The following is a 21,429-nucleotide window of genomic DNA, read 5'->3' as shown; positions in this document are numbered from 1 at the left end:
TAATTTTAGCACCTTCAGAGCAATTTTGTTTTCCTAGACTTTGTGCACACCTCAGAAAGCAACACAGAGCCACAAAAGTGCTTCCTACTCTTTGCAATATGCAAATACACCGAGAAATCCATGAGCCTCTGAGTTTCCCAGTAGCAAGCAAAGGCTTCCACCTACCCAACCTCTGATCCACAACAAGCTAGCAACCCAGCAAACAGCTCAAGCTATAAGACACCTAGTCTCCAGCACAGGCTAGGCATACCTACCCTTCTCAGGACAGCCAGTGAGCCAGAGAAAGGACTCACCTGTTTTCAGAGTTCCCGCTAGATTTCAGTTTCCATCAGACTCACAAGCAGAGCTGTAATAGTCCTAGTGCTAGTCCTAGGTGCTAGTTCAAGTCAGACCTTCAAAGAAAGAACTAAAATGAAATAGCTAGGTAAAAGTTCACCTTATCAATTAAATCTCCAAAGGGGGGTGGGGGGGCAAGAGGGAATGAAGAACCCAACACCCTCCTTCAACCAACACTAAGCTTTTGCCCTCTGCTCACCTTCTAAGCCCCTGCCTCTCCCAGCTGCATGGGTTTGGGACTAGTTAAGGTAGCACGGGTCATCTACTCTGCACCGCCCAGCTGGGCTTTGCAACCCACAAACCCAAATGCTTGCTCTCTCTGGCTACGCTCTTTGTTTCCTGAAGGTATTAGAAAGCTTAGCTAAAACTGCCTGATTTCACAGCTTCATCAAAAAATCAAAATAGCAAAAGCCTGAACTAGACCATTAAAATTACCACCGTGTTCACCCTCAGAGACCCTACAATACACAACAAAACAAGAATTATTTGTTGAACCAATATAGAATCTGATAGGATTTTGCAAAACACATAATGCTGGCATTTTAGTCTACGTAGGAGTGTGATATACCGGTGAAAGGACCAGCTCAGTGAAATGTTATTTTTTAATGAACTTTTCTGCCTTGGATTGTGTATGTTTTTAGGTGATTGCTGGCTCCTGGCTGCCATTGCATCTCTGACTTTGAATCCAGATGTTCTGTACCGTGTTGTTCCCAAAGCTCAAAGTTTCCAGGAGGACTATGCTGGCATCTTTCATTTCCAGGTAACTCTCTCATTGGGGTATTGAGAATAAAAGAGGAAAACCATAGTATTTAGCTGAAAGCAGGTCTTTCAATCATTGACACAGGCTGAATGTCCAAGAATTACAGTGTGTAAGTGAAACTGATGGGGTGAAGAAAAGAACAGAGTTAAATACTAAATAATGTTAATTGACATTTACTCACTGGCTAGGCTCTGCTGTCTTACAGCTGATAGGGCTCTAGCAAGTTACACATTTTTTGTAAACTGAGCCAAACAATCATACCATGAGAGCCATGCCAACCTCTGTCTCTGCTGACCGTTGAGAGGGAATCTAGGCTGAAGAGGTTACTTCTCCTTCCCTTCCCTCTCCACTGCTTTGTTTGGATTTCCTTGTCTGCAGACCATAGAAGTTAGGCTCAAGCGTGAGCAGTGTGGATTCACCCTACAAAACTAAAGGAGGTGTTTGGGTGAGGGCAGATGTTATAGAGCCCATACCTATACCTTCCTCCTGCTCATCTCAACAGAGGGGTTATTGTGTTTATTATCCTCTTTCCTTTCCCTCCAGGACTGTATCAGATTCTGTAAATGAACTGAATGGTTCAAGTGCTCATGCAAAAAATTAGTTTTAGTAAAGTTTCACACATTTCCCAATATTTTCAGAAGGCATTGGCACTATTGAGTGCTTCCCCTTTTGGGTGACATCTCCTTGCAGCGTTTTTAGAGGCATGATTTTTTTTAATTTTTTTCCCCCGTGGATTGGGTCTTAAAAGAGTAGACAAGAAAATAGGACTTCTGAGACTCCTGTCAACTCGCTAGCTTTCTGAACCCTTCACTATGTAATCTATGCATGGGGAATGGGCTATTCCAGATGTTATGTGGAAGAAGTTGCTGTTAATGGTACCTATCAGCAACTCTTTAATAGTGTTTAAGGAGCCTGCTCAGCATTTCACAGGGATTTGCCTCAATTACAAGGAAGAGGAAGGTGGTAGTGCAGAGCCATTATTTTTCCAACCAGCCCTAATCATCAACTTCCTCTCTTCTTTTTGTTAGTTCTGGCAGTACGGGGAGTGGGTGGATGTCGTGGTGGATGACCGGCTGCCCACCAAGAACGGGAAGCTGCTCTTCGTGCACTCGGAGGAAGGCAACGAGTTCTGGAGCGCACTGCTGGAGAAGGCCTATGCCAAGTATGGTGGCTGGCTGGGAGGAAGCACTCCTGGGTGTTCAGGAGTTGACTGATCACACTGATGATCAGACAGACCTACAGATAATTCTTTCTTTCTGCAGCGCACATGCTTACAAGTGGAGATGGCCCCTTACATGGCTCTGTCATTTCCCCCACAGGCTAAATGGCTCTTACGAAGCTCTCACTGGAGGGTCCACTATAGAAGGGTTTGAGGATTTTACTGGAGGCATCTCTGAGTCCTATAATCTGCGGAGGGCTCCTTCAAACTTGTACCAAATCATCCAGAAGGCTCTGAGAGCTGGGTCACTGCTTGGCTGTTCCATTGATGTAAGAAACTGCCATTGCTCTCTGCTCTGCTCTGCTCTTCTGTTCTGCTCTTCGCTCAGGTACATATCGTAATGAAGGCTTGAACCAATGTTAGGCATAAGTAGGAAGGTCTGAATTAAATGCAAACAGAAATCAGTGGGACACTTAATTGATTTCAGTTATAAAAACTTTGGACAAGGTTCTAAAAAAAAGAGCTCCCAACATGCCTCCCTTTTTACAAGACAGCCTGTTATAATGCTTAGAATAATGAGCTGGGGACTGGTCTTCCTGAACTCTGTTCTCATTCTCTGAGTATCTTTTCTCATTCAAATTATGTGTAATGTCAGCTCCAGACACTCTTTGATTTGTACCTGACTCGGGTACTTTGCTGTAGCTTGTACTCTGATTCTGGCTTTGTTTTTCAATCAAAAAAATAATTTATACCTACAAACTCTCTCAAGTTACAGATGATGTATGTATGTGTTTTGGAAAATCCACACCTTTCATATACTGTTTCATAATCTTGTTTTGAATCCTGGTTTATAGCATGTAGGATTACCAGTGCTCTGATTTTGATATGCTGGATCCTAACCAAGGTGGGTTTGAGCCGAGTTCACACGTACATGTCTCTGCAGGTGACTGGATCTGTTACCTAAGAAGGGAATTGGTTCTAGATTTAAATTTCATGAAGTCTCTGCTGTGCAGACTCTCTGACTGCATATTTGAGGGCATGAAACTCTGGAGGTGAACTCTTGCTGTGAATCTCACTTCTATTTAATATACATTGCATCAGGAATATTGATACTTGTTGTGCATACCACTTTGTATATCTTCCCCCATATTAATCTGCTCATGAAAGCTGTGTTAGTACACAATACATGGCCCTAAGTGTGAATATTTTTAATGCCCCAGGTAACTCGTGCATCTGAAACAGAAGCAATCACAAGTCTGAAGCTGGTAAAGGGACACGCTTATTCTGTCACTGGAGCAGAAGAGGTAAGCCAGCTTTTCTGCAGCTCATCCAGACTGGCTGAAGTGTTTGTACCTGCCATTATACAAAACAGCTTGCAACACTGCGGTGCCTTCAACTTTGTGATGTCTTTCTGTGACTGACCAAATAAAAATGCTTCATGTATTCATGCTGCATAAGGTGGGAGCGTGTACTTTGCCAATCAGCTCTAATGGGAAAGGAGTCAAAGCCTCTAGTGAACAACCTCAGCAGTCTCACCTGCCCAGCCTGCCACAGATATTCACATTTCTCTGAAACTGGAGTCATTACAGAGATGTCCGTGCCAAGTAATCTTTTTCCAACCTTGCTGTGTTGTACAGTATCTTTTAAGGATGTAGATATTCTACTGTTTTGTAGCTGATATTTTTCCTTGAAGGTTGCTCTCATTATATGAAATGGTGAGTGCTGCAGCTAATGGCTCACTTGGTGGTACAGGGTAATGTAAAAATTAGGGTGGAAGACTTCTAGGTGTCTTTTAACTATTGCAAACTGTAATGGACTGTATCACTCAAGGACAAATCATGTTTTATCCTTTCTGAAAAGCAATTGCTCCATGATGATTGGAATAATGGGAGTGCTCAGGTTCTGTTTGTTGTGGATCTTTTAGGTACATTACCGAGGACGGCCAGAGAAACTTGTGAGGCTTAGAAATCCCTGGGGTGAAGTGGAATGGACTGGAGCCTGGAGTGATAAGTAGGTGTTTATATGCTCTTGCCTCTCCCTCTTTAGTATATTTTGGTATCTTTTAAAAATTAAATTAGGAGTATGCAGTTTAATCAAATCACAAAGCATGTTTAGGAAAGATAGTAAATCAGTTGGAATAAAACACTATTAATTTGTTAGGAAAGTTAGGTATTGATCCGTTCTGCCTCAGGCAGAGCTTTCTAATAAGAGAGAACAGTCCAAGTTTTAACTGCAAGCAGTCTAATGCAAGCCATACCCATGCCATTTTGCAAGATGACTTTTCTCAGACTGATCCTATTGATACTGCCAAGACCTTAACAGGACAGGCAAATTAATTCCATTGCTGAAAAATACAGCAGGGCTACAACATTGTACTTCTGCTTCAGCTCTGAGTTTGCTAGGCTCTAAATCTGCCAAATATTTGATTTCTACTCGAGAATCATGAAAGAAATGGGGATGTTGACTCAGCTAAGGACCAGAAGTTTGAATAGCTATCAAAAGCTGTCAGGGCTTGGATTCTCATGGGAGTGGCAGTGACACCACCTCATTTATTTTTATTTTTAGAATGGCATGGATTTTACTATAATTTGGGCCAAGATGTATTTTTTGCAAGCACTTATTTTGAGATCTCATATTCCCGTCCTGACCACAGTGCAGGTGCTGATGTAGGAAATACAGATAAACACCAGAATTATTTATATCTTTATCAGAGCTGCTTTGCTCAGCCCCTGCCCATGCCAAGGAGGGGTTGGAATTAGAAGATTTTTAAGGTCACTTCCAACCCGAACCATTCCATGATTCCAAGATAATGTGCCTCCAGCACACACATGCCATACCCTGATTTTGCTGCACCTGTTTAACCATGGGACAACCCTGCTGAGACAGACACCAAACTGCACAGCCACGTGGGAGCAGATCGAATCAGAATCTGGCTTGTTGCACAGTAACATTGGAGTGGGAAAGAGACAATACTGTTTTTTTTTTTTTTTTCATATTTTCAAATTCCATTTTTTTGCTTTCTTGTTCATTGGTGATCCCAGCAGTGGAGATTTTTATCATTTCCCTAGGGAGAATATCAGGCAACCCAATAGCTCTTACAATTGAGAAGCTCTACCCAACTTTCAGGCTGCATGTTACTTAATCCAGACAGTCTGTGATATGTACATTTTGGCACCTGACAGTGACGATTCAATTCAAGGCTTATTTGTTGAAAATATGGTTGCAGTCTGATTCCAGCCCTGTTCGCTATGTTGCAGCGTGTACCTCCCCTGGAAGGAGCAGAAGGTCTAGTTGTTGCAGAAATACATAGTCCTTTGTCAGCTGTGACTGAAAGCAGAAACTGTCTGATCTTGTTGCAAAATGAAATACAGCTGAGCAATACTGCTTTTGTCTTTTGTCTGCAGCGCTCCCGAATGGAACTATATTGATCCCAAACAAAAGCAGGCTCTGGATAAGCAAATAGATGATGGAGAGTTTTGGTGAGAATCATTTAGTTAGCTGATTCTTTTGGACATTTTATATGCTTGTATGGTTTTTAAGCAGTCCTTTCGGTTGTATAGAGGGAAACTGCCAGCACCAAAAGAGTTAATAGTGTCATGCTTGAGTTGTTTGTTAGCCTCTTGTTTATCTCCCTTCCCATTCAAACATTACCTTTTATTAGAGCTTGCATAACTCAGTGCTTACCCAAAATATAGAGACCAGATGGTAATAAAATTAATGATGTGGCAAGAATGAACCTCAGATGCTCTATATTTTGAGGCTTTTTTTTTCCTAAATGCTACACACTGATGAAAAAGTTTAGATTGTCAGCAGGGGAAGAGTCTGTTTACCCAGACCTAATGGAAAGCCCATCCCAGCTAGATGATTATTGTGGGTCAGTACTGAGCCCACGTCACTCTGTCCTAGACCAGAAAGATAATTGCTCATCATCTTTCAGTGCAATCAGCAGTGTGAGACATAAGGCAGTGAAAATGGAGAACAGACCTCTCCTTGCAGCATGGGGTGATCAATGTCTACCACTCATGCAGACCTACTAGGAATGGTAAAAACAAACATCAACAAGTGAATTAAAACAAAATACCAAACTGAGCTGATTTTTTTGCAGAGTGACTCTTAAGGACCAAATCTTGCTCACACTAAGTAGCATCTTACTGCATGTTTTGGTCTACTGGTTTTAGTGAGTTTAAGTTTACTTACAAATCCATGAGGGATTGCCCGTGACCAGGGATGACAGAAAATGGTACAACTGAGCCCATAATGTGTAACAGCTGTTGAGAACGGTTGTCTTCACAAGATACAGCTCATTCAGGGAGTGGGAAATTTCACTTCCCAAAAGCCTATCATAAGTTTAACAGTTCACTTAAATGGGGATTTGGGCAGCTCTGTAGTGCCAATGTTTGCTGTCCCACTGGGAGAGACATCCACCTGCAGTTGCTTTGACTGTAACAGGCTGATGAACTAACCCTGATCTTTCCATGCACCAGGATGGCGTTTTCCGATTTTCAAAGGCAGTTCACGCGACTGGAGATCTGTAATTTGACTCCTGACACACTGACAGGCAACCAAGTCAACAAATGGGACCTGACCATGTTCAATGGACAGTGGAGACGGGGTTCAACTGCTGGGGGTTGCCAGAACTACCCAGGTGGAGACCCAGCTAAGTAGTAGTTTGGTGAAACAACCAACAAACCCATGAAAATTACTGCTTGTGAACCAGGGGGTTGCCATAGGTGGGAAAGGTTTGGAGGTTCAGTGCTTTCTGTGGGGTTTAGATAGCAAGCAGAAGTTTGGCAATTGAAACCAAGATCTAATTCACACTTATTTCCTCATCAGGGATTGTCAGCTCACTGAGCATTTAGTTCATGACATAATTCCTTTCTTTTTTTTTTCCTCTGTTTGCTCTCTTTGCTTTCATAGCTTTTGCTACTGACTGGAGCAATCCTCCAAAGAGAAAGGAAGGCCAGGAAAGTGGCACAGATTTGTGGCAGTGTTGTTTCACGTTCGCTTTTGGGTTAGACCTCTAGAGATGCTGCCTGGCATTTGGTTCTCTTGCAACAATATCAGCCTTAGCCAAGGATATTTCCTCTAGATAAATGGCTGGCTGGAATTAATGGTATCAGTTCCTCCCTCTTTGTCATTACACCCCAGGAAATACCTTGGTGCTTTGATTTGCCATGGCTCCAATTGATATTCAGCATAGCTGTAAAAACATAAAACCATATGTTACATATGTACTGTAAAGGTTTGGATATAATCCAGGCAAAAGTCTTTCCAAACAGTATCTGTAATTCTAGTGACAACCACTTTGGCTACAATAACAAAATCTTACCCTTTTTGTCTTGTCTTGGGGATTTTTAGCAACATACTGGATCAATCCCCAGTTTAAAATCCGTCTGGATGAACCAGATGATGACCACGACGGGAGTTTGAATGAGCCATGCTGTACTATACTGGTGGGCTTGATGCAGAAGAACCGCAGGAGACAGAAGAAAATGGGAGAAGGTCTACTTAGTATTGGTTATTCACTCTACCAGGTATAGTGTTTTTTTTTTTTTTTTTTCTCATTTTTTCATTTCTCAGGTTTTATTCTCTGTTCTGTTACCCTGGAAAAAATTAGCCATGTGCTACATCTTGAAATTCAGCACTACACTGCAATAAGAACTGGGTTTTACAAGATGGTTGAAAACCTCTCATTTCTTCCTGACCCACATAATATGGGAAGATTCAGAAAAAAATTGGTTCAATTTTTGTCCCATTTTAACAGGAGAGAGGTGTAAAACTGGAGGCAATTAATTTAGCAACAGTCTCATTGAGAGACTTCTCTTTTCAGCATCTGAATGGGGACAGGCTCAGGGTGCCTGGCAATTCCAGATAAGTGGTTCTGATTACAGCTTATCATTACTGCTCAGTAGTCGCTTTCTTTATTTCTTTCCCCTTTTATTTGAAAATTGTTTTGATTCATTGTCTATGATGCTATTGTTCTGTTTCAGTAGGTTTTTGGTTTTCTTTCAGTAGGTTTTTGGTTTTCTTTTTTTTTTTTTTTTTCTATTTTGATTTTCACAGTGTTGCTTCTGTCTCCATAAATGTAATGTAGGGAAAAAATCTGCAGTGCCACCTCTAACTTCTGTGATGTGAGGGCAGAGAAATAAATGTAAGAATTTCCAAACAGTATTATCATTCCCAACATCATATATGGAGAAAAGCAATTAAATGTTGTATAGATTCCTCTGGATAAAGATTATTAAACATCACAGGTGGGCGCAGATGGGAATGGCTGACTTTTATTAATAAATCTTGTGAAGGATGGTTCTAAACTAGGAAGGGTTTTTCCTAGTTTCTGAAGGAAATGGTTCTCACTGTGTACATTTCTGAGTTGCTATCTGCATGACGTCAAGCACCCCAGCCTATTGGCATCCTAGAATTTGCACATTAAGGATGTTTGCCTGCCCATACTACTGAGTACAACCCTGGAGAAGATAGCAGAGCATTTCTGCTTTACATCTATTTCATCCCATCTGCCCCCTCTGGGACCTTTTCCATAGTAGGATGGACTTAAGTGACTCTTAACAAGATGAAGCATTTCTTTTGAAAGAAATAGCTGCCAAATCATCTCATGTAGACACACAGCTATCATCCAAGTTCCTCAGGCCATGCGCTGCTGCAGATTTATATCATTGCAGTTGATGCTGTGTCTGAGAAGGTCCAATTAGAACAACTTGGATGGTGATCTAAAGCAGATCTTTGTATAAGAGAAGGTGAAAATGCGTGTGCTTAATCCTACCTGCCCTGCAAAGATTTTGTAAGTTATGTAGCTCAAACTACATAGTAATAATTACTGTAGGTGTTCCCATCAGTGAGCTTCTGGCCTTCTAGTATGTTGGATAAAAGGAACAAGACCCATGGTCCCCAGGGGCCATCTCAGGCAGTTCAGAAGCATTGTGTGAGCTTCTCAGACTTAGGTGCACACTCTCTTTGGCTTTCACTGGAATCTTTGCTTCCAAGACCACTAACTGATTTTGAAAAAGCTAACATTCAAAGGTACAAATTTGTACATATTTAGTTAATATAGGAAGGGCCAAATCTTGAAATTTGTTACTTGTTTTATTTGCCTTATAACAATCTAGTCATCCTCAGGCTAACTACTGGTGACAGTAGCCTTATATTTTCATCAGCATTCCAGTAACAGCAGGCTAGCAGAGTCTGCTGTAATAAATTCTGTTTGTTTTCATTTAGCAAAGTAGGGCTAACCTGTTGACTCTCCTGACTGAACATTTCAAGGCTTACCGAAATATATCCAACTGATAGTATCATTCACGATACCGTGTCTGGAGAAAAGCAATTGTATAGAATCCTCTGGATGAAAATCACATTTTTCTTTTGGAACAGCTCTAGTTAGTGCAAGCCAGAACTTCACATATAACTGATACTATACAACGTGTTTTTAAGTGGAAATGAAAAATAAGTGTCTGAAGGAGACTTTATCTGATATTTTCTTTCTAATGATAGAAGTGCCTGTGTACCAATCCTTTAACATCAGCTCATTCTCTTCCTTTCAGATTCCTCAGGAGGTATGTGATCGCTGTGGAAGACTTCTAGCCTATGGATGAGCACCTCCTGTGTCTATGTAGCTACCAGGAGGATTTCTTCCTTACTAATGACAGTTCTTCTGGAGAGCTTTGCTCTTTTATCACAGGATAACTATTTCGTGTTCTGCATAACCATTTCCAAGGGACTGTGGGGCATGAGGCTTTATTACACGCATCCAAGTCCTAATCCTGATCTCATTTATACTTGTTGAAATTTGGCTTCCACTAATTGTGTACAACAGAGGTCATAATTTGCCTGTTTAGGAGAGGTGAAGGCAGGGTCTCTGCACTCTAAAATTGAGAAAATGTAGCTGATGTTGTTTAGAAGAAATGCCGGACTCTGTGGATCCATTCCTTTTATAGTTCCGAGCTGGGGCTCCTAGTAATGAAAAACCAAAAAACAAACCAGCTCAACCTTCCCTAATCCTCCCAAATGTCAATACCAAGTTAAAGAGACTTTTCATTCCTGAAGAAAGAGACCCCGGGGATGTCTGGCAGTAGGAATAGTCTGTACTCATTACTGAGGTCCAGCACTCTGTACTGCCAATTTCTCCTAGGCTTTTCAACCCTATTCTTCCCTCTCAGTTAATGAATGTGTGGTTTTGTAGCAATTAAGTGTGTTCTTTTAACAGCCTTGCAGATGCAAAGAGAAAATGAGCTGTATATGTTGAAAAAGATATGGGATCTGACTTCTTAATCTTTGCAATCCCCACTTAGCTTAAGGTAGAGTGGGAAGTTGAATAAATACCAAATCCAATCTTATCTATGGAACAAAAGAGGGGGAAAAGGGCATATTATTCTACAGTTTACAACAGAAATACTGAATTATTTTAAAATGTTTGATAACACCTTTCTATGCTCTGATCTTACACAGCCAGAAATCTTATCTGTATGTAATGTTTTATGCACTGTGTCAACAATGTAGCAGTTATTGTGGATCACTGAATCACGCTTTTTGAAAGACATCCCCGTGGAGCTAAAGTAATGAATAGGAGATTTAAAGCAAAGATGTTATTCATACACTACTGTTTCTTGCTATATCAGTTTTTTGTTTTGTGAGCTATTCAGTGTTTCACATTTAATAATATATTGATATCAAGGAGAAGTTAAGTACTATTTTCCGTATAATCCAAAGCAGTAACTTTAGTATTGCTAACAGAAGTAGGGTATATCTTCTAATTTAGCTCCAAAAGTCTCACGCTTATGATTACTAGTTTGTCCTGTTTTCTGTTCTTTTCTGTCTGTTTAAAGAAATTAGAGACTACAACTCCTATGCAATTAGAACATCTACCCCTTACCATAAATGGTTTAAAGGCATTCAGCAATTTAAACTTTTTTACCTGAAGCCTTTGGAAGCAAAAAATGCTCAATAGATGAACAACTTAAGTAAGAGTAGGTATTGGTTTGACCAGTTTGAGTGCACATTATGATTTTTTTAGTTATTCTATATCACACATTATAAAGACACATGAAAAGATAATCTTTATAGAGAAAAATACGTATCTCTTCTAATTATCTGCCTGACTGTTTCCCATGACAGAACCCTGGTGGATATCTTTTATGCCATCACTTGAGGGTTTATTATTTTATGCTAAGAAAAACTTGAGATAGCTTTTAAGCATTGAAATTTAAATGGGGTGTCTGGCTTGCAAGTGAATTGTCAAATGGTTTCTAACATAAACGCATTTCCCACAGCTGGAAAATAGCACAGATATTCATCTGAACCGTGCTTTCTTCGCAAGGAACCAACCAATAGCCCAGTCTGGGACTTATGTCAACCTACGTGAAGTCTCCAGCCGTATTAAATTGCCCAAGGGAGAGTACCTCATTGTGCCGTCCACATTTGAACCTTATAAAAATGGAGAGTTCTGCCTTCGAGTTTTTTCTGAGAAACAGGCTAAAACTCAGTGAGTATTTTCTTTGTAAAGCCTCCTCTTCTGCTGGTGAGACACATGAATGGAAAGGTCAGATGTTGCACTCTGTGTGAGAGACCCGCATCCTGTGCTCTATCTACCAGCAAGTAAGCAGCAAAATAGGCCCATTTTTAGGACCTGTTTTCTTCTGTGGCCTACCATATGTGACACACACATCCATGTTACAAAGTCATGGTCCTTCAAGTGGCCTACAGCATATACTGGTGTGGTAACTAGATACCTCAGGTCTGTATAATAGAAGTTCCCACAATTAAAGAGTGCAGAGGAAAGATTTGGGAGTAGGATAATGGTTTTAAGAAGGATTGTTTCAGCAGCAGCTGCTGAGTGAAAAAAACAGGAGCCGGGATCCAAGATAAGAACAACAAGACTGGATTTGCCAAGGAAAATATTGGCAAAAAAGTCGGAGACAGAGGAAGGATGGGGAATGCAGGAAACAGGGAACCTAGAGGATTGTTCTGTGTGTTTGGTAACACCTTCTATTAAAACAGCTTGTTTTAATGACGATTTTAAGTGCAAAAGGTACAGTAATCATTTCTGGTTGTTTTATTTCTTTTTTCTTAGGATGATTGGTGATATGGTGGCTGCAAAACCGTATGAGGTAAACACCTTAACTGGGCAGACTGTTTTTTTGTAATGGACATTTCTTTCAGATAGTGGGGGCAAAATGAATGCAGGATTTTTATTTCTCTTCTGAGCTGAGATCACAGTAGGTGTTTATGCTCAGGAAAAATATATTTTGGTTCCAGAGATTCTTTACTTATCTCTATGGCTTAGTTTCACATGTATTTTCATGTACCTAGGATCACATGGCACAGAAACTGCACCCTTGTAGACTTGGTTGAAATACATTAAACTGTCCTTTCATCCCATACAGGTAGAAGAAGGTGAGGAGGGCATTGAATGATCCTTTTCATAGAAACAAATAGTATTCCCAAAGCCTGAGAGAAACTGCAAAAGCAGACTTCCAAGAAAGTACTGAATTAAGACAGTCACATTATTGCCATGGACATGTGCAGGAACATTTTATCTGCAGCTATTTTATAAGACTATCTTGGTAACAGAAGAAAAATTTTTCATCAACCTTAGAAAGTATTTACTCCCAAACAAAGCCAGCCCCTGACTGTTCTTGATTTTGCTTCTGTCTTGCCATTTCTACAAAGCAAGTGCTCATTTTCCCTTGCTGTAGATTGTTCCCAGTAAAGGCGCTTTACCATATGCCCGTCTTGCTTTCTAGAACCATGTTGTAAATTACACTCTTGGTCATCTTCTTCCTGTAGCCTCATGTCGATAACAAAGATATAGATGATGAGTTCAAGACTCTGTTTCAAAAGCTCTCTGGAGAGGTAAGTGGATTAAAATGGAATTAAAAAAATGAGACCTCTCACTGTTATGATTATGCAAATATTTGGCCTGCCAATTCCTCCTACTGTCTTGTCTTCAAAAACCAGGCAGTTCTCCCCTTTTATTAACTCACAGCTTCAGTTCAATTTATTTTACAATAGAATAGCTCTACTACATTTTCCCTCTTATTGGTGCAAAATGTGATTTGTTCCCATAGTAATTCTGGCATGGAATGACTGAAAATATGGGTGATGGGAGTGAGGACTGTGAAAATATTATTGCATAGTGAAATAAATTGCCCTTGGAGCTAGCATATAATTCTGGCAATTGGCTATTTGGCCAATTTCTTCCTTTTGGTTTAGAAGTCCAGGAATCAGAAAGCTGTCAGCTGAATGTTCTCTCTCTCACTGTATTTGATAAACCTCAGTATCCACAGGCTGCTGTGCTAGCCTGTGGCTGCCACTTCAGATTTGCTCTTAATGAACAAGTGGCCAGTGGCAATGAAGAGGGAAAACACCTTGTTAGTTAGAAAGGCTTTTGTGAGTTTTGAGAGGGGAATTTTATTTTTTGATTGTAGTTTCCATAAGCCTGGAAAATCTCAAATGCTCTTCTGAGCTTTTATAGCTGAAAAAAAATCCTCAACTCAGTCAAACCTGCTAAAAAGTTAACATTTATTCAGTCATGTCCCTGTGGCACCTAAAAAACCTTGTATTTCCCATTTGAAAGGGTAGGAAATATTCCCGGCTTCTGCGGAACATCCGTGTGATGTCAGCTGGTAATGGTGGTGTTAAAAAAAAAATGAAGGTTTTGCCCTCGGGTAGGGATGGAAGTAAAATAATGCCCAGATGTCTGACAGTGAATGAATTTAGTTTGCTTCAGATGCTTTTCATGTTAACACCTAAAACATATTTTCTGTCCAGGACTGCGAAGTGACTGCAATTGAACTTCAAACTATTCTAAATAGGGTTTTGGCGAAGAGTGAGTATTATTATGTGCTTTGCATTGAGTGGAGCTCAGAGGCAGGGGCTGAAGTGATGAGACATAAATTTGTTCTTTGGTCCAGAGTGAACATCTTCATGTCAGTATCTCAGCACACAAATGGGGTCTATGCTTACAAAACCCAGCTCTGTCAGCTGAGGACAATGTAAAAAATGAGGTTTTCATCCCACCTGGGCTTCTCCCGGCTTGTTGAACTTCTAATATGGGTGATAGACTCTTACCACCCCCAAAACCAAGAGCATCTCTTGCTTCTTTGTTTAAAAATCCATTTAAATCAGTTGGAAGGAAATAGTGGAAGAAATGTCAGAGCACTTGCTTTACTAGCAAGATTTTAAGGCAGCTGGCGCCTGGATGGCCTGCAGAAAAGTATTTGTCTAAAAGTATTTCTGACTTTGACTTCTGTTTTGTACAGGAAAGGATATTAAAAGTGATGGATTCAACATTAATACTTGCAGGGAGATGATCAGCCTTTTAGATGTATCCTTTGAATGTCATTTCATCTTCTTCAAAGTTTCTGGAATTCCTTAGCAAAACTTCTTAACAAGATAAGGCTAAGTTTATACTTCTATTGTCTGGGAACGTAAAATTGAGCCAAGCAGCTCTGTCTGCTCAGGGTGTCAGAAACCTGAACCATTTCATCATCAGCTGTTTCTCTCACCTGCTCTGTGTCTCTCATTGCTTAAACTTTTCCCAAAAAAATAGAGGAAGAGAAGCAGGAACCTTCTGCCTGGAGGCACCACTGGTACAGCTTCAGATACGTGCACAGCATGCTTGGCTGGAGACAGGTTTTAAGCACACCCTCAGCTTCCGTCTCTAAATCAGCTACTGCTTACAGACCACAGAGCTCAAAGCAGCAGAGACAGGCTGGAGAGCTCTCCCCCTTCTGTAAAGTTTGTGGGACACATGGGAGCTAATGAGCTGTGAGTAGCCAGAGGGAAAGGGGAGGTCAGCCTGCCTGAACAGTGCGACTTTGATGCATGGGGAAGGCAGCTAGTGCACTGGGAGAGTCAAGAGCCATGCCACCAGGATTGCTCTAGCGTTCTCGTGATGTGTTCGTGCGAAGGTCAGAAGGGATCAGCTGTGTAGCACTGGCTATTAGGAGAACTGATGGCTCTGCCCTACACTCCACAGCCTCCCAAAACCAAAAGAGCAGCTCAAAAAGTACAACATCATGGGGGCCAACTCCCTGTTTCTGTGTAGTTTCCCGTAGGAAGGGAAGTTCAAAGACATGGGGAAGCACTGTGTAGCCTACTGTTGACTCTCTCTGCAGTTCCTTCCTCTGGTTTCTAACACTTGTCCACTACTAAGCCAATCCTTTTTTTTTTTTTTTTCCAAAGTCCTTTGTTTTCCAGAGGACTTAAACCTACTGTTAACCATACAAAATTGTGCTTGTATATTTAACAATCCATATATCATTCTTTGAGACTGCAGATAGCCTGGAAATTATTGGCATACCTGTAGCTAAGCAAATGTAAAGCTCTGGGCATGGGTGATCTACTTTTATCTAAACTGGTTGCTCTCCTGTTTTGCTAAGGATAGACGAATCCTGACTTTTGAACCATTCCTTAACGTACCCAGACTAATGGGACTGGCTCCTTGGGACTTGTAGAATTCAAGACTCTTTGGATGAAGATTCAAAAGTATTTGGTAACATAATATTTCTGACTGTTTCCTCTTCTCGTGAAACTCTGAAGTGCAGATGCAGAACTATGAGAAGGGTTAAGATATATATATGGAAGTTTTCCTTCTCATAGCTGAAGTTTGTTCCAGGGCTCAGAAACATCTCTGATTTAAGAGGGCACCAGCAGATCTTCTTTCACTTTCGCCTCACGGTTCTCCATAATCCACAGTACCTTCTGGAAAACCAGATTAATGCTCTTTTGTTGTTGGCAAAGACAGCTCTCTCTGCTGCCTGCTGTATTAAAGCTCATATGAACATGTCTCTGCTGCTGAGGTATGTTACATTGCCAGCTGAGCCCTAGCATGCACAAGAAACATATTTTTAGGACCTATCAAAAACCTGTCTTTGTATTTTTAAAACCTTGCACAAATGCAGAATTATTTTTTCTGACAAAAGATATAATATCCCAAGAAGTTCACCCAGAATCAGGCAGTCTAAAGGAACATCAGATTTGGACCTGCTTTGTTTAATAACATCCTTTTCAGACAAGTCTGCTGCTATCATGCTTGATGCTGGTCAGCACAGAGCATCTGTCCTGGAGGCTCACAAAGAGACATTCATCCCTCCTTTGTCCTGGGGCTGGTGTTTGCAGAGTGAGCCTTGAGAGCCAATTCCAATCTGAGCTGTAGGTCTGGGTAGTTTCTAATTCTGGACAATAAACCTGCTGGCAGTGTGAAGCATCTGTCATCTTGTCTGAAATATTAAGCAAAATGGATGTTGTCTGTTGCAGTGTTTGCCAAATGATAGGATATTTTCCTCAATGGCCTGCCACCATGTAACATGGAGGCAGGCAGCCTGCCAGCCCATGGGAATGTGTTTCCCAGTCTGCCTTACTTGCCAGTAGCTACTTGAAACGTTTCCTTTGCTCATTAACATTTCAAAGAGCTTTGACTGGTAGGGGCAGCCCCTCGCCCCAGACATCAGGAACCTGAGGTTTTATCTGAAAGTAATTGAAGAGCTATATCCAAATTCCCTCATTCCTCTGCTGCAGGCAATCTATAAGAAGGTGGACAGTGACTACTCTGGTACCATCGACGCCCACGAGATGCAAAATGCCCTCAGTGAGGCAGGTGAGTGCACTGCTTACAAACACCATCAGATCAATGCAGTCCCCCACTAAAAACAAGCACCAGCAGAACAGTAGAGACTCTTCATGGCTTTGCTTCTCTCCCATCTCTTAGATCACAGCACTGCAACTGCCATTCTCTTGTCCCGACGGTCACACACTGCCATGTCCTTTTGCTGTTATAGACATCAAAACCCATCCTCTGTTCTGCATTCGGAACCATTGATATTTTTGTCCATGCTGTGATCATTGCTTATGCATCTGATTATGGCTTGTTCTATTTTTGGCCTCATTATTTCCTAACATAGTTCTTCCTTTTCAGAACTATGCCCAAGCCTTCCTTTTACTTCATTTCCTCCCACCATCTTTCTCTACATAGAGAAGGTGCAAGAGTGATCAAGTCATGACCCAGCCAGATCCTCTTTTTTGGAGCAGTGCTTGCCAGCTCAGGGGTATCTACAGAACCACTATTTTTTGATCTTTCATGCTCAGTGGAGTCTATATGAAAGATCCAGTGACAGAAATATCTCTACCCGGGGCCTGAATACAACCCAATGTGCTATGTGAGCAATTGGCTCTACTGCAATCACTGCTGCACCAAGACTGACTAATTAGGGGTTTATCTGGGGAACGTAGGACTGTTTATGCTGTGAAACAATGTGAAATATGCAGTCTGACAAAATGCTGTGGAAGAAATTCATGCCTCTCTTCACCCAGCACAATGGGCTTTGGAAAGGACCCACAGCAGAGGTGAGTGATGGAGTCCAGCAGATCTTCTGGGAGGAACAGTCCTCAATCCAGCTCTGCCCGCAGCTGCAGTAGTTCATGGATAAGTCACATCAAAGACAGCATATTAATATGCTGTGTCAGTGATTTTTTTTCCTTCTCATGTCTTCAGGTTTCACGCTTAACAGTCAGGTGCAGCACAGCATTGTCATCCGCTACGCCTGCAGCAAGTTGACCATTGACTTTGATGGGTTTGTGGCCTGTATGATCCGCTTGGAGACCCTGTTCAGTAAGTGCCTCTGTTTGTCAGTCAAGGGGGATTCCTGACAATTTTGGGTTCATTAAGTTTTTGATTTTTTTAACTGTGAATGTAACAGATTGCATGGAAATGGGAGAGTGCCAGAATAAATGCATCTGTCTGACAAATCAGAAGAGAAATAGCAAAAGCTTTACCGACTGAATGATCATGGAGTGTGAGGCTACATGTTTTCATAACCTACCATGATCTTCTGCTTTACAGTCATCTCCACTTTATGTTCAGTGCTCTGGCCACCAAGTTGTCCCATCTCCTACAAATGGTACCATTTATCATTTATAGTCCTTACTCAGACCTGATTTACAGGTTTGTTACTGTATCATATCAGATGCTACTGCGTCGGATGCTGTCCTTGTCCTGCTGCCAAACTCTCAGTTTGCTGCTGTAAATCTAATTGTTCTACCCCATGAAGTGGTATACAAATTACTTGTAAGGAGAAAGAACAGCTGTAATATTCTCTCACAGAACCAGTCTAGATTGTGGCAAAAGGCCAGTCCTCTACATTTTGTCAGACATGCCAAACTCTGTGTTTTACATCTAATTTTTTTTTTACTCTCTTCTCCTTTTCAGAAGTGTTCCGTCTCCTAGATAAAGAAAAGAGTGGGGTTGTCCAGCTCTCTTTAGCAGAGGTGAGGTTGGTCAGATTAAAATACCATGTTTTTTAAGCTACAGTAATGGACTGGAGTAGAATATTTCTTTAAAATCAAGTAGTAAACATGACAATGATTCAAAGGGAAACATCTCTTTATGTAGCAAGGCTCTTCAGCTCAGAAGACCTGTCTGAATTAGTAGAATGAACATTTACCTTATATACTCAAAATACCTAAGGTTTCTTGAGAAGGTGCTTACACAGTATGTTTCACTGTCTGCTTTGGAGGGCAGCGGTCAACTCATCAGAAAACACACAGCAAGAAAATATTCTTGTCTGGCAGAGAATGAACTGAACAACCTGCCAGAACTAGAAGAGACCTTTTAAGATTCCAGGTCTCTTTTTTCCCTCTTATTTTTCATGTAAATTTCTCCTGTTGAAGCTTTTATAAAAACAATCAGCTTGAGTCTTCCCTTTGCAGAATACAAATATATCTCAGGAAACAGCTGGAAGAGACCCCAGGAGGTCTATACAATTAATCCTTCCAGATGAGGACTGACTCAAAGGGAAGAAGATGGCTAGGAAGCCCCGTGACCTTCAGTCACAGTTAGTTAAGTCTAGCTGAAAGTGTACATTGCATAATCTAGAATTTTTCAAAGACCATGCAGCTTGCCCTGCAGAACAGGTCCTGCCTTGAAAGAGGCCCCACTTGCATTGTCTGAAGCCAATCCTGGCAAAGAATTTCCATGAAGTTCGAGAGCAGATGGACCCTTAACATAAAGCAGATTACAACACGGTGACAGTCTTTCCAAGCTTGTTCTCCCAGAGCCATTGTGGAGTGCCCTGGTGGCACCCTATGGACATTCCAGATGGTCTGACTTCTTGTTCTGCTTCTCCCGCAGTGGCTGTGCTGCACCTTGGTTTGAACTACGATCAATGAATTCAGCAGAGACCTCTGAATGCAGAATCACTACTTTGACTTCTCCTTGTTACGGAAAGCAGAGACAGAAACTTGTTTTTTATTACTGGCAAGTTATTTTTAAGCCCACTAAAAATGAAGTGATCTCCTGTCAGTTAGAAAGTAAATGCACTCTTGAACAAAAACCCAAACCAATAAATAAAACAAACCTAATCCTAACCTCCTTTACTTTTTTTTTTTTTTCATGCTGAACTGTCACAAATTCTGACTTACCACAGATTGGCCCAGACAGCTTTGATTTGACTTCGAACTGTGCATCGAAATTCAGCAGAGTTCAAAATCCAGGAAGGGATCTCTGCTGATAGCAATATCCAGCATGTGCTTCACAGAGAGAAGCCCACACTCAAAGTGTGGCCAAAATTTGTGTTGCTGCTCTGACTATCTCCATTACTAGCCAATTGTCCACTTTGGCTATGCCAAGTGCCCGCAGAAGCTGGGGGTTAAGAGCTCAGCAGCAGACGAGCTGCTGAGAGCCCAGGGAAATTGGGCATGGACACAGCCCGAAGCCTGAGCAGGGAATTAGGTAAACATATTGCAATTCCTCCACAAGTTACCACAGTTACTTCAACTGACATTTCCTCCTTTGAATTCTTACCCATAGGTGTATTTTGGTGCCCAGAGGTGGGGTCTGGAGTTTTAGGAGAATAGTGATGGGAGCCCAGAAGCTCATAAAGGCAAGCATAGGGGGAGGAATCTAACAGGTGCATGTAGAGAGCTGTCGAGCTTGAGTGTATGCAGGATGTACTGATGTGGGTCATGATTCAAAGAAGAAGCTAATAGTCACTGGCTAACATTGCTATGCTTTCCGAAAATCTTGTAAAACCTTTAAAAATATAAAACTCTCTGTGTTTAATTTCATGGTATTATAAAGAACAGATAATAGCACAGCAATGCAATCAAGATAATCTAGGAGTCTTTTTAGCAATCAGAAAAGTATTTCTTTAACTTCAAGTAATGATCTGACAAGATGACATCTCTTTGACACTTCTCCCTGGGAGCTGCAAGAGTGCAGGCAAAGGGCTGTGTTCCCAGGGCAGACGTGGGGCTGAGGTTCTGTCTACCTCTCCTCCAAGACTGTGCTTGAGAGATGCCTTTCTCCACACCCACTTGTTCCTGAGCTCTTTCTTCAAGCAGGAAGAAATGTCTTGTGACAGGCCCCAAGCCTCAGTTTGACATCTCTGAGCATTTCTTGTTAGTACTGGCTACAGCTGTCTGACTAAAAGGGGAGTACGGCCTGTAGCAGTGTGTCCCTCTGCCTTCCTGATAGACGGTATTCACTTCTGTCATTTGGAATCCCTCTCTCAGTAAAAGAGAAATAAATACCTTTTAGTTCAGGATGCGGGATAAAATCAGCCAGTGGGGAACTGTAGGTTTTACCCTGCTGTTGCTGTCCATTTTTCACCAGTCATGACATGCACACAGCTGTCTTGGGTTGCCACCAGTTTCTTGGGGTAGATATTTGCCTCCTGACCAACAATAGACACCTACATACCTCCACCTGCCTGGAAAACAGAGCTACCTGGGGCAAACTGAGGTCTCAAAAACCTTGAGAATTTTCTAGTGAGTGCTCTGCCTGTTTGGTAAGATGAACTTGTCCTTCCCTGCCCTATATCTTGAGTATGCAACACGTCTCCTTACTTACCATGCAGCAGGGTGAGCTAACAGCTTGCAGCTTCAGATTTGCTTTCTGCTCACATGCACTATTCATGAGTTCATTCCAATTATGATCACAGAGAAGCCTCTCTAAACAGGACTGGGAAAACTCTCATATACACAGAAACCCACTGCTGTTCCCAGTTCTCCCCTTACATCAAACAAGATGCCCCCACCACAGTAATTCTCACAGTTATCTCAATGACTCTCACCCTCCTGTACAGCATGGGCAGAGTGCTGCACTCCATCTTCCTTTATCTTTGGGAAGCAGGCAGCTCCAGAGGAGCCACCTCCTCTTTCATTT

General features: G+C 41.5%; 1 protein-coding gene across 1 annotated transcript in view; it reads left to right on the top strand.

Annotated features, from left to right (window-relative positions):
• CAPN8 (calpain 8) overlaps positions 1–20,628 on the top strand; it is a 29,782-nt gene extending 9,154 nt beyond the window's left edge. The window contains exons 3-21 of the mRNA XM_013173951.3: positions 978–1,096; positions 2,125–2,258; positions 2,416–2,584; positions 3,476–3,559; positions 4,180–4,265; positions 5,660–5,734; positions 6,740–6,900; positions 7,614–7,789; positions 9,812–9,823; positions 11,537–11,748; positions 12,337–12,373; positions 13,053–13,118; positions 14,037–14,094; positions 14,528–14,592; positions 15,694–15,762; positions 16,788–16,866; positions 17,761–17,877; positions 18,475–18,533; positions 19,396–20,628. Of these exons, the coding sequence (XP_013029405.3) occupies positions 978–1,096; positions 2,125–2,258; positions 2,416–2,584; positions 3,476–3,559; positions 4,180–4,265; positions 5,660–5,734; positions 6,740–6,900; positions 7,614–7,789; positions 9,812–9,823; positions 11,537–11,748; positions 12,337–12,373; positions 13,053–13,118; positions 14,037–14,094; positions 14,528–14,592; positions 15,694–15,762; positions 16,788–16,866; positions 17,761–17,877; positions 18,475–18,533; positions 19,396–19,419 (1,802 nt within the window). The 3' untranslated portion in view covers positions 19,420–20,628. The remainder of the gene's footprint in view (positions 1–977; positions 1,097–2,124; positions 2,259–2,415; positions 2,585–3,475; positions 3,560–4,179; positions 4,266–5,659; positions 5,735–6,739; positions 6,901–7,613; positions 7,790–9,811; positions 9,824–11,536; positions 11,749–12,336; positions 12,374–13,052; positions 13,119–14,036; positions 14,095–14,527; positions 14,593–15,693; positions 15,763–16,787; positions 16,867–17,760; positions 17,878–18,474; positions 18,534–19,395) is intronic.
• The last annotated feature ends 801 nt before the right edge of the window (positions 20,629–21,429 follow it).

This window comes from Anser cygnoides, chromosome 3, assembly GCF_040182565.1.
Source record: "Anser cygnoides isolate HZ-2024a breed goose chromosome 3, Taihu_goose_T2T_genome, whole genome shotgun sequence".
Taxonomy (NCBI): domain Eukaryota; kingdom Metazoa; phylum Chordata; class Aves; order Anseriformes; family Anatidae; genus Anser; species Anser cygnoides.
The sequence above is the reverse complement of the archived record's forward strand: the minus strand, read 5'-3'. Positions and strand labels throughout refer to the sequence as shown.